The sequence below is a fragment of the Cuculus canorus genome, chromosome Z (genome assembly GCF_017976375.1).
Source record: "Cuculus canorus isolate bCucCan1 chromosome Z, bCucCan1.pri, whole genome shotgun sequence".
Taxonomy (NCBI): Eukaryota; Metazoa; Chordata; class Aves; order Cuculiformes; family Cuculidae; genus Cuculus; species Cuculus canorus.
Window position 1 is genome coordinate 26,335,437 of NC_071441.1, and position 12,127 is coordinate 26,347,563.

The following is a 12,127-nucleotide window of genomic DNA, read 5'->3' on the forward strand; positions in this document are numbered from 1 at the left end:
TGAAGCAGCTAGTTTGATACCTTCTGCCTTACTCAGCTATTAGCTATTAATAGTTCCTTCAGGGCTCTCTCCTTCGCCTCTGAAAACTCCTTTCAGCACCTTCTGGTTTTGACAGTTGCGCACTGCTATGTGTCTGCAGATCTTCTTAGCCTTTAGCAGCAATTAGATGTTTGTACTTCCAACAGAGTAGTCAGACAAGTGTCAAGATCTAGATAAGAATCAAGTATGTTTACCTTTTTGGTTTTGTTTTTGCTGAAAATAATAAAGAAGTTATTTGTATTTTTTTTGAAGATCTTTGTAAGACAGTACCTGTTTCATCCTTATCTTCCAACCAGCTGTACAACATAGCAAAAATAGCAATTAGATTGTATATTTAGTATTTCACTGTCCTGACATTTTCTGTGCAACTGTAAACATAAGTGGAGTTGTACTACTTAGTCTCTTATTTCATAATATGCCACAGCTGTCAGTGGAGTTCTGGCTAGCAAATTTATCTTGTATTGGGAGTTGTTACTTAGGTGTATTACACAGATGGGGAAAGTGAGACACGGAGTGATTAAGTTACTTTGCCTGAAGACTTGAAGAAATGTGTGGCAGAAACAGGAGTGGATTCAGGTCTGCTGATGCCCAGTCCAGTGCCTGTAGTCATAAAAGCAAACACTAAATGAGTATTTACAGTGGAAAAATGTGCATGTTAATTATTGGAAACAGGCTGGTTGTAACCAGACAAAATTAAACTGCAGTCGATGTTTGTGTATTCAGAACAAAGCTTAAATATCTGTGCCTCTCTTCCCTCTAAAATGTGACGACTTCTGAGATGACAGACCATGATTTCTTAGTTTTAAAATGCTGTTTTCTTTCAAAGGAGGATTATGATGTGGAGAAGGTTGCTCAGAAGTCTGATGAAATCCAGGTAGACGGTGGACAAGGAAATCTGCCTGGCACTAGGAAAATCTATGAGTTCTACAATGCACCGATTGTCAAGTTCTGGTTTCACACGGTTGGTCATCACACTAGAACTCGAATTGCCAAAACATTCTTTTGACCTTCAAATACCACTTGATGCTGCTTTTTCTTTGCCTAGCATGGATTTGCAGCCACTTAGTGGTGAGGGTGGATGGGAAGACATTTTTATATTTCTGTCAAAATTAAGTGAAAACTTTTGCTGCTAAAATCACACAGTTGCATTTAAAAAAAAAGATCCAACAGCTCCTGCCCCCCAATTATAAGGCACTCAAGCACAGCTTTTTACAGTAGTTAATTGCACATGTAGAGATAGATTTGAAGCTGACCTTAACTACTTTAAATACCTCACAGATGTTTGTGACTCTTTCTTCAGGAGTAGTTTCTGAAGGAGTGAATATTAATCTGTAGCAGATCATTTGCTATAGAGAAACATGCACTTATTTAATCAATTTTGTTAACTAGTCCTGTGTCAGTAGAGCTTAGGATGTCTGAGATCAGACTGCTTGTTGGGTCAGACAGAAACATGTGCATAAACTTTTACTCCTTTAGCAGGATGTAGTTAACTGCTTTATAGGTTGTTAATCTGTTGTCTGAGTTATGTTTGTAGAGTGTTATGGCACTTCTAATGTATATGCTTTCCACCTGATATTATTTTTTCCTGTTTTAGAAGACACTGATTAACCAGCAGTGATTCTTGTAGCTTTGAGAATGGTTACTTGCTTCTACAGAAGGTTAGGATAAAGACCTAACGCAGGTCCAGGGCAGCAAAAGGAACCTTGTGGTTGGTATGTACTACAGGTCACCTGATCAAGGAGAGCCTACCAAGGAAGCCTTCTTCCTCCAACTGCAGGAGGCTTCACGCTTGCAAGCTCTCATCATACCAAGGGACTTCAACCACCCTGACGTATGCTGGAAAAATAGTACGGCAAGCTGTAGGCAGTCCAGGAGACTCGTAGAGTGCATTCAAGATAATTTCTTAACTCCGCTAATAGACACCCCTACCTGAGGGGATGCAGTACTGGACCTGATGATCATCAATACAAGTGAACTCATCAGTGACATCAAGATTGGAGGCAGCCTGGGTTGAAGTGATAACTCACTGGTGGATTTCAAGGTCTTGAGGTGTATGGGAGGGGCGAGGAATATAGTCAGGACCTTTAATTTTAGGAAAGCAGACTTCCAGCTCTTCAAGGAGTTACTTGGTTGTCGGGAGACAAGGGAGCAGAACAGAGCTGGCAAGTATTTAAGTATGCTTTCTGTAAAGTGCAACAGCGCTTAATCTCCAGGTGCAGGAAATCAGGCAGGGAAGAGAAGAGAGCAGTGTGGCTGAGTTGAGACAGGTTGGTCAGACTGAAGAACAAGAGGCAGCTGCACAGGCAGGGAATCTGGGAGAAGTCTACGGATGCTTCGCGGTTGTGTAGGGATGGGGTCATGTGTAGGCCAAGGTGGAGGTGTTTCACTTAGCAAGTGAAACAAAGACTAACAAGAAGGGCTTCTACAGATATGTCAAGCAGAAAAGGAAGGCACGCGGACTGATAAATGAAAATGGTGACCAGATATCAGCAGACAAAGAGAAGGCTTAGATACTCAATTTTTTTGCCTCAGTCTTCACTGACATCTGCTCTCCTCACTTGTCCTGGGTCAATGGACAAAAAGATGTAGACCAGGGGGTTAAGGTCCCTCACACTGTAGGAGAAGATCAGGGCTGTGACCACCTGAGGAACCTGAACATATCTAAATCTATGGGACCTGATGAGATGCATCTCAGAGCCCTGAAAGAGTTGGCTGATGTGATTGCCAAGCCATTCTCCTGTTATTTGAGAAGTCATGGTAGTCAGGAGACATCCCTGGTGACTGGAAGAAGGGTTAAATTGTGCTCATTTTTAAAAAGGGTAGAAAAGATGACCCTGGGAACTAGCAAGCTGTCAGCCTCACCTCTGTGGCTGGGAAGATTATGGAACAGATCCCTCTAGAAGCTATTCTAAAGCGCATGGAGGACAAGGAGGTGATTAGTGGCAGCCAGCATGGCTTCACCAATGTCAAGTCCTATATAACCAACCTGGTGGCTTTCTATGATGGGGTGACCACGGCAGTGGACATGGGAAAAGCAATGAGTGCAATTTATCTGTAAAGCCTTTGACACAGTCTCCCACATCATTCTTTCTAAATTGGAGAGATATGGATTTGGTAGGTGGACTGTTTGGTGGATAAGAAATTGGCTGGATGGTCACATTCAGAGAGTAGTAGTCTATGGCTCAGTGTCCAGATGGAGTTCTGTGACAAGTGGTGTCCTTCAGGGATCCGTACTGGGACCAGTGTTATTTAATATTTTCACTGATTAGATAAACAGTGAGAGTGAGTGCACCCTCAGCAAGTTTGCAGATGACATCAAGCTGAGTGGTGAAGTTGCCACAGCAGAAGGACAGGATGTCATCCAGAGGGAGCTGAACCATCTGGAGAAGGGGGCCTGTGTGAATCTCATGAGGTTCAACAAGACCAAGTGCAAGGTCCTACACCCAGGTCAGGGTAATCCACAGTTTCAATACAGGATTAGGGATGACGTGATTGAGAGCAACCCTGTGGAGAAGGACTTGGTGATGCTGATTGATGAGAAGCTCAACATGACCTGGCAATGCATGCTTGCTGCCCAGATGTCAAACTGTATCCTGGGCTGCATCAAAAGAAGCATGGCCGGCAGGTCAAGGGTGGTGATTCTACCCCTTTGTTGTGCTCTCATGAGACCCCACCTGGAGTATTGTGTCCATTTCTGGAATCCTCAGTGTGGGAAGGTGTGGAACTGTTGGAATGGGTTCAGAGCAGGGCCACAAAGATCATCAGGGGACTGGAGTACCTCCAGAACAGGCTGATAAAGTTTGGGTTGTTCAGCCTGGAGAAGAGGAGGCTCCAAGGAAACCGTGTAGTGACCTTCCAGTACCTGAAGGGGGCTACAAGAAAGTTGGGAGAGATTTTTTTGAGGGCATGTAGCGGTAGTACTAGGGAGAATGGCTATACATTCATGAGAGGAAAGTTTCAACGAGGCATTAGGAGAAAACTCTTCACAATGAAGGTGGTGAGGCACTGGCACAGGTTGGCCAGGGAAGCTGTGGATGCCCCATCCCTGGAGGTGTTCAAGGCTAGGTTGGATGGGCCTTCAGCAGCCTGGTCTAGTGGGAGGTGTCTCTGCCCATGGCAGGAGAGTTGGAATTAGGTGATCTTTAAAGTCCCTTCCAACCCAAACTATTCTATGATTCTATGACTCTAAAAGCATAGCACTACCTTTACATTCAAATAATGGTGTGCAAATAAAATTGTCTGTTTGATGTATGTGTTTGGGGCCTAGGTGGACATGTGCTGCAACAGTTTGTCTTCTGCTCCCATTTTTTCAGCACTAAATCACCAATTCCCAAATGATGTTTAAAGGTATTCACAGTAAAAAGACTTTGGAAAACTGGATGAAATATTTTGGTCTCAAAAATCTGATAATGCGCAAGTAGTTTCAATGCATATAGTCAGGCTAATTACCTAGTAATATGTTTGCAGAAATTCCTTGGAGATTTTTGTGCATATGGATTATATACTATATGTTTTGTAGATGGCTTACATGGCATTTCTCATGCTCTTCACTTACACTGTGTTAGTGAAGATGGAACCAAGACCAACCGTGCAAGAGTGGCTTGTTATCATTTATATTTTCAGCACTGCAATTGAAAAAGTCAGGGAGGTAAGCTTTTCCATTGATACTTCTCATCTATAAGTTTATCTGTTATAAATTATAAAATGCATAAACTGAAGAATGCCAAGTCCTGAATTCTTTTTTAAAGGATTTAGTAGAGGAAATAATTACACAGGGCTTTTATTTCAGAGAAGTCTTTTATTTGATGACCAGTACTTGGGCTTTGGAAATGTGTCTTAAACTTTCTCCTTAAATCTCTGTTTTTTATTGTGTAAAGCCACTGGTAATGTGCAAGTTGCTTGAGAGAGAGTGTGCTTAATGGAGGTGTGAAGCCCAGAGGCAGACATCTGTTTCTTTATTTTTTGAGTGGAGCATTAGATTTCTTACAATGTATATGGATTTTCTCTTTAGATATTTACTTTGAGTGTGCACATTGTTATCAATTAATAGGTGTTATATGTAGAATAATCTATGGCTCTCCATCAAGTCTAACTGAGCCTCCATAAACAGAACCGAGAAAAAAACGTCATTCACTTTTAATGCTGGATTCACTGGGTACGGGAAAAAAATATTCTAGTCAAATCTAACAGCAGTTATTTGCAGCAGATTAGATCTGAGCTTCTGAACACAGCTTGCACTCCATACCTGAGACTGGGGACAAGCATAGCTATATATTTCTCAAATTATTGTTTCTGGTCAGACATATCTACATATCGTCACTGTAGAATCAGCACATAGTAAACAACAGTAGTATGAGTTGTCTTTTATATGACATCTGAAATGCTATACTTTTAGAGGAAGAAAACTGCAAAAAAGCGGTCTATTCTGAGGGAAGGACGCTGTTATAACAGATCACTTAGAAGGCTGCAACATCGATACAAGAGAGGTGGAGGGTTACAAAAGGCAGCAGAAATGCTGGAAGTGTATTGAAGCTTGGATAAACATACAAGTTCTGTAGCTGCATGAGATAAAATTGAAAAAAATCTACACAAAGCTTGAGAAAAGAATAGAATGTGAAACAGCAAACGCTTTGGAAATTACTGATTGTGCTGTTGCATCATATTGATGGTGGGACAGTGCAAACATCAGCTCTTCTTTCTAGCATTAACATTCATTGGAGACTTTGAAATTGGTGTCTTCTACTTGATTTTTTTAGTCCATAAGCTAGTTCTGGTCTGCTGGCAAGGACTCTGTAGGACACTGTGTCTCACACTTGCAGATAATTAACTGCTGAGGGCCTTGTTATATATAACTTCAAACTTCTGTTTCTCTAAGATTGTATCACCTAATTGTTAAAGCCCTAGGCCCTGATCCTGCAACTGGTTCCTCATGTGAGTTAGTCCAGCTGAATTGAGTAGAATCACTTGTTTATGTTAATGTGTTCATACACGTAAATTCTTGCAGGATCAGGGCTGTAACATTTCAAAATTTTTCCTTTGCTTGGTGCTTATCAGTGTGATCTTACATAGCACTGCTTAATTGGCCTCACTTGCACAATATGGAAAGGTTTTATTTATGGCCTTCCAAAGCTTCCATTTCACACATTTGCTCAGTGAGGCTTAAAATCCCTTTGGGGCACCTCACAGTTCAAGGAGTGAACTTGTCATTCTTTACATTGCTAGCTGCCAGCACTCCTTTTTTTAGCATGTCCTTGATGGAATACAAGGATCTTTCTTCGTATCTTCAGTCTGAAATAAAAGGCATTAGTTATTTTCCCATCAGCAAGGTTAGGCTGGTACTTTCCATGACTTACAGGCTTTCTAAAGGGCTGATGCAAGTTGCGACCATTCCTCTAGAAAATGCTCATTAGTTTATAATGTTGCATATGCATAACAGTTCTATACTGGCTGGTCTTTTCTGCTGAGGAATGTGCTCTTCAGTGAATGAGTCCAGGCTTGGAATCCATTTTTCCTTAGAAAGAGCCATTCTGTTTGTTGTGGCATACTTGAGCAATACCACACTATTAAGTACAAACTTCAATTAACAGTGAATGGCAATATGTAGTACATGTGCATGTGAAAGAAAAAAAAAAAGGAAAAAAATGGTACATTCCCAAATATCATGAAACAAGTCAGACAGAAAAGGTTAAAGAATACATCAGTGATTTTAATGGAGTTTCATTGGGGTTTTTTTTCTACATTCTACTCAGGTATTTATCTCAGAACCTGGAAAATTCTGCCAAAAAGTGAAAGTGTGGATTTATGAATACTGGAATTTTACTGATTCTATAGCTATCATCCTGTTTATGATTGGGTTTGGCTTGCGCTGGTCCGACCCCCCTGTTCAAACTGCAGGGAGGCTACTTTACTGCTTGGATATAGTGTTCTGGTATGCTCGGCTCCTTGATCTTTTTGCTGTGAACCAGCATGCTGGCCCATACCTGACGATGATTGGGAAAATGGTAAGTATTATGATTTAGAGCAATTTTATTTTTTTTAAGTTAAGGCATATACTGAGAAATGTGTAAAAGTCAGAAGTGACATAAAAGAGGAGGAGAGGTCAAAGTAGAGGTCACATCATAATTCATGGTGAATATATTACCTGAAAATAACATGTCTTTTTCTGCTTGTGAATTGACCATAATCAGATTTCTGTTCTCTCTAATTTATTCATTATTTGAATTTATTCACAAAAGCCACTTTTGCTTCGTTCCTTAGAGAAGAGTTGTATATAAGTTGAGTTTCTGATCCAGCTTGATAATAGGAGAAAGAAAAATCGCTGTGTATTACAGACAGGCTCACTACTGTAGATAATTCCCCTAGCTCTTGGAAACTGTCTCATTATTATTTTACATTTTGATTCAAATAATTATATCCCATTTTAGCAGGCAAAATTTCTCTGAGATCAAAGTTAATTTTTTTCTCTTTTGGTTTAAGAACTGCTGCTGCACTGCTGCCTAGTCTTGAGGGATATCTGCAGATTCTCCCTGCAATTTCCCTCAGTTATTGGGAACTATCTTATTAATGCTTTTATATTCTGTCTTGCATAGTAATTCTGATTCAGTGTTAGAAAGCAAAATAATTTTCACTGCTATTCTTTGCTCTCAATTTGGAAGAAATACCACTGAGGAAAAGCACAATCATAAAGTCTCTGTGTTTTTCACTTCTTGTTTGACGTCTTAAGGAGGGATTGAGGGGCAAGTAAGACTTGCAGCCTTTTTTGGTCCAGGATGACTTTAACCTCTATAAAATACTTGGGTTGTCTAGGCCATAGAAATAAATACTTCCATTTTTTCCAGCATATTAGGTTAGGAGCCCTGTTTTTATCTTCTCATTTGTAACAGCAGTGATCGATACTTTTCCCTGAAATACATATCTCCTTTACATCTAGTTAACACAGCTAATTCTTCCATGCAACATGTCTTCCAGACAGCAAACATGTTCTACATTGTGGTCATGATGGCCATAGTCCTTTTGAGTTTTGGAGTGTCACGAAAAGCAATCCTTTCGCCAGAAGAACCTCCTTCATGGGCTCTGGCACGAGATATCGTTTTTCAGCCCTACTGGATGATGTTTGGTGAGGTCTATGCTGGAGAAATAGATGGTAGGTAATTTTTCACAGCACAGCGCAACACCTTAAATTTAATATGTGCAGGAAAATGTCCACTTTGGGCTACTGGAGTTTTGGCCACATGTTGATGGTGTAAAATTTGATTAAAAATTATAAAAACTGAGAAGCATTTATTTTGACTGTATAAGAACATTAAGAGGGACCCCTTAATTTCTATGTTTTGTTGCTTCATCTCAGAGACATTTGTAGATGTATACCCTGTTGCACATGCTGAAACTCTAGAGGAATAACACTCCAGCTCTGATAAAACAGCCTTTATGTTTTATCCTTTCCACAGTGGAGTCAGTGGGAGCTTTGCTATAAGGTTTAAATAATTGAATTTCAGTTTACTTGACTGTGTGCCACATTGCAAATACATTTCAGCTGCATCATTTTTCCTCTTAACAAAAATTTGGGATGACTGGCATAAGAACTGCTATGTATGAAATGGTGTCTAAAGCTTCTGAATTGCCAAGGAAACTGTGGGGCAGTAGTATCATGAAGAGCTCTCAGGTCTCATTTATGTGGATGTAGACTTCCTAGCTGGAAATTTAGTAATGTATCTTTGTGGAAGAGAGAAACAAGTAAGGGAGAGGGATGAAAGTAATGAGGTAACAAAGACTGTTCTGTTTCTTGCATTGGTGCAAATGAGGAACACATGCCATTGGTATGCTCTGCTGTGATTTCTATGCTAACCATGCTCTGTGTGTCCTTCACTTTCAGTCTGTGAAACCCAGAAAGACTGTCCTCCTGGCTCCTTCCTCACACCATTCCTCCAAGCTGTCTACCTCTTTGTGCAGTACATCATCATGGTCAACTTGCTTATTGCTTTTTTTAAGTAGGTACCATGGTATATTGATGCAAAACCAAAAGAAATTAATAGATGTTCTACCAACACTTCCTCAAAAGCTGTTCACCAAAAATGCCCCAGCAGTGGCATGTTGATGATGGTTGTTGCCCTATATCCATAGGGGCCTGGTGAATAAAAAACCAGAGTGGTGGGAGCAAGAGGGTGAGAAGAAGGGAGTGGTGAGCAAACACCGGAATTGTTTTGCCATTTAAAGAGAATCTGAGTCTGTGAAAGTGGACAGCTGCAGTTGACAAACAAACAACGTGCATTCATCTGTGAAGTATTTTGCTCTTTGTTCCTAAAAGTCTTTTTTGTTGTGCTGAGAGTCTATATAATATTCATAATAGGGTAGCCCAAGATTTAAATTGGCAGATAAGTGGAAAGTTATTCAAGGGAAGATGATAATGACTTTGTAGGAACACGCTCTTCATTTAGGTAACAATTTGATAATTCCTGTTATGTATTCTAGACTGAAATCTAACTCGAGCAGGCTTAAGTATCTGCTTTTAAAAGTCTGCTGCCAAAGCCAGAAGGGTCTTTACAGTAATTCTATAGTAATTTTTAGTAATTCCATAGTAATTCAGAATAATTCTGTAGTAAATAATCAGTGTCTTTAAGGTAATTGTAACCTTTAAAGTTCTAACAGGGAAACCCTTGTAGTGGATCAAATTCTGTAAAATATTAGTAAAGAGCAGTCTAACCTGAACAGTTAATTATTTTTTCCTAGAGTTCTAGTATTTCTGGGAAAGAAAAAGTCAGCTGTAGGTTAAAAAAAATCAGATGAAGAAATGTAGTGATTAATATTCAGGAAAATGGAATGAGAAAAACTCATTCTATTCCCAGTTCCAATTAGAAATCCCTTTCCTGAAATTGTGGCAAGGCATCTTCTTTTATTTTTTTTTTTAATACGCAGCTGTGAAATTGTAATTTGATTTATTTTTAAATTTAAATCTTCAGCAATATGATAGTTAAATTTTATGCTTAGTGATTTCATTGATTCAGAAGGACCAAAAATGGGTATGAACAATGTATTAAATTATGCTCCCAGAAGTGAAGCTGATGTTTTTGTGATTATATACTAGGTGACTAGTATTATGATGCAACTGAAATTACAGTACAGAAACCACAAAGTTGCTTTTCTGTACTTGGGTCCATGATAGCAGAAATGGGAAATTACTCAGCGCATCAACACTCGCATTTAGTAACATCACAGCTCCAAAGAGTACCTTACAGAAGAATCGCTCCTGTAGCTGCCTCCTGCAGCAAGTATTGTTTAGGGAGAGTGAATTTGAAGAGCAGCAGAACTGTTTTGTTAACACTCTTCTCTTAGTCTGACTTCTACATTTAATCCAGTCCAAAGAGGCAGACAATGCTGAATTCTCAGTTAGGCTGTGTATTAAAGTTTAACTAATCTGGCTGAGGTTTCAAAGCCACTTCAGGGATACTTTTTGCCCAGTTCCCATTATTGTGAATGGGAATTGGATCTCCAAATCCGTTAGGCAGCTTTGAAGATCTCATTCTCAGTGCACTAGCTGCAGGCACATGCTGCTGCTTTGTTAATTGAAAGTTGCTAAGCTGATTTACCTCACTGGAGGGATGGGACCTTTCTTCAGCATCAAATTAGATCTGTAGACAAGCATCTTCTGCTGTACTGGGAGCATTCCTCACAAGAGTGTTTTACTCTCTTTCTCCCTCATTTTCTCTTCCCAGTAATGTTTATTATGATTTGAAATCCATATCAAACACCCTCTGGAAGTACAACCGGTACCGCTACATTATGACCTACCATGAGAAGCCATGGCTGCCTCCACCTTTCATTCTCCTGAGCCACATTGGACTTCTGATAAACTGCATCTTCCACCGCCGGCCCTCGAATGATCTGGATCAAGAAGAAGGCGATGTTGGACTAAGTAAGCAAAGCTAATCTGGGGACCAAAAGAAATAGCTGATAAGAAATGTTTTGCCAGCCTCCCATCATTTTGTAGTTCAGTTCCTAAAAAGAAAAATGAAGAAGAGATTCTTTGGATAGGAGAATTTTTTTATTTATAAAACTGAATTTAGCTTGTGTGTCTGAGAAGCCTTGTAGGAAAAAGTGACTAGGGGATGCTTTGCTGTGTATTTAGTCTTTGCTGTGCTGCAGACTGTGCATCAATCAAGATATATCACAACTCTGAGCTGAAATAGTGACAGCAGCTTTTTCTGTAGGTTAAGGTTGCCGTATTTTGAAAGAAAGTAAACAATACTGGAGGTATACGTTTCTGTACACTTGTCCTGAAAAGACAAACAATTGCCGAGAGAAAGTAGCTGCCGTGCCCGAGGACAGAGGAGATACAGTGATGGCAGATGCAGAGAGAGACCACAGGGGCCTGCCACCTCCTCACTGCATCCTTACTTTGCTTACTTGCTTACCATTGCACCTTAACCCCACCTCTTCACCCTTCTCAGCCTGGACTTCTCCATCCCAGAATCCTTGCTAATGCATATTTAAGGTGATGCCACTTCCCTCTCCCACTGCTGCCAGTTCCTGCAACTCTGCCAGGAGCAAGCTTAGCCGTTGTGGAGAGGAGACAACAGGATTTTGGGGTGGGAATGAATGAATAGCAGAACTTGGTCGTTGGAAGGGTGAGACAGGGGAGTGGGGGAAGAGGAGAGGCTGGTGGCTGCAACCTTATATAAAAAAAAAAAACATTGGGTGTCATTGATGCATAGTATTTTATAGCCTCACCTTTTTTGATACAACATACACCCTTGATATTTAATAACAGAGGTAAGCAGACCCCTGCATATGTTCTGCTTCACTTAGGATTTCCTCTGCAGAACATGAATCCCTGAAGATAATCTGGCATGCTCACAGATGGTTACAGGGTTAAAAAATGGGCTTAACTAATCAATGCTGAAGGGTTTTACAGCTGCTTCCAGGCTTAGCTGTTCCGTCATGACTGCATACATGAGGCTACCTTTGAAGTAGCACTGCTTATTTTATATGCATGCACAGAGTAAGTCACTGATGTAGCACAGAGGGTTTGCATTATGCACAAGGAAAACTGAAATACTGCTTAGCACACGTAAAAATCCTTTGCTAGAAGAGG

At 40.3% G+C, this 12,127-nt stretch overlaps 1 protein-coding gene across 4 annotated transcripts in view; it reads left to right on the forward strand.

The window, feature by feature from the left end:
• Positions 1-12,127, forward strand: part of TRPM6 (transient receptor potential cation channel subfamily M member 6) — a 97,580-nt gene that overhangs the window by 57,376 nt on the left and 28,077 nt on the right. For all 4 annotated transcript variants that reach the window (XM_054054061.1, XM_054054062.1, XM_054054060.1 and 1 more), the window contains 6 exons: positions 866-1,000; positions 4,559-4,687; positions 6,789-7,040; positions 8,008-8,182; positions 8,912-9,026; positions 10,749-10,948. In XM_054054061.1, the coding sequence (XP_053910036.1) occupies positions 866-1,000; positions 4,559-4,687; positions 6,789-7,040; positions 8,008-8,182; positions 8,912-9,026; positions 10,749-10,948 (1,006 nt within the window). The remainder of the gene's footprint in view (positions 1-865; positions 1,001-4,558; positions 4,688-6,788; positions 7,041-8,007; positions 8,183-8,911; positions 9,027-10,748; positions 10,949-12,127) is intronic.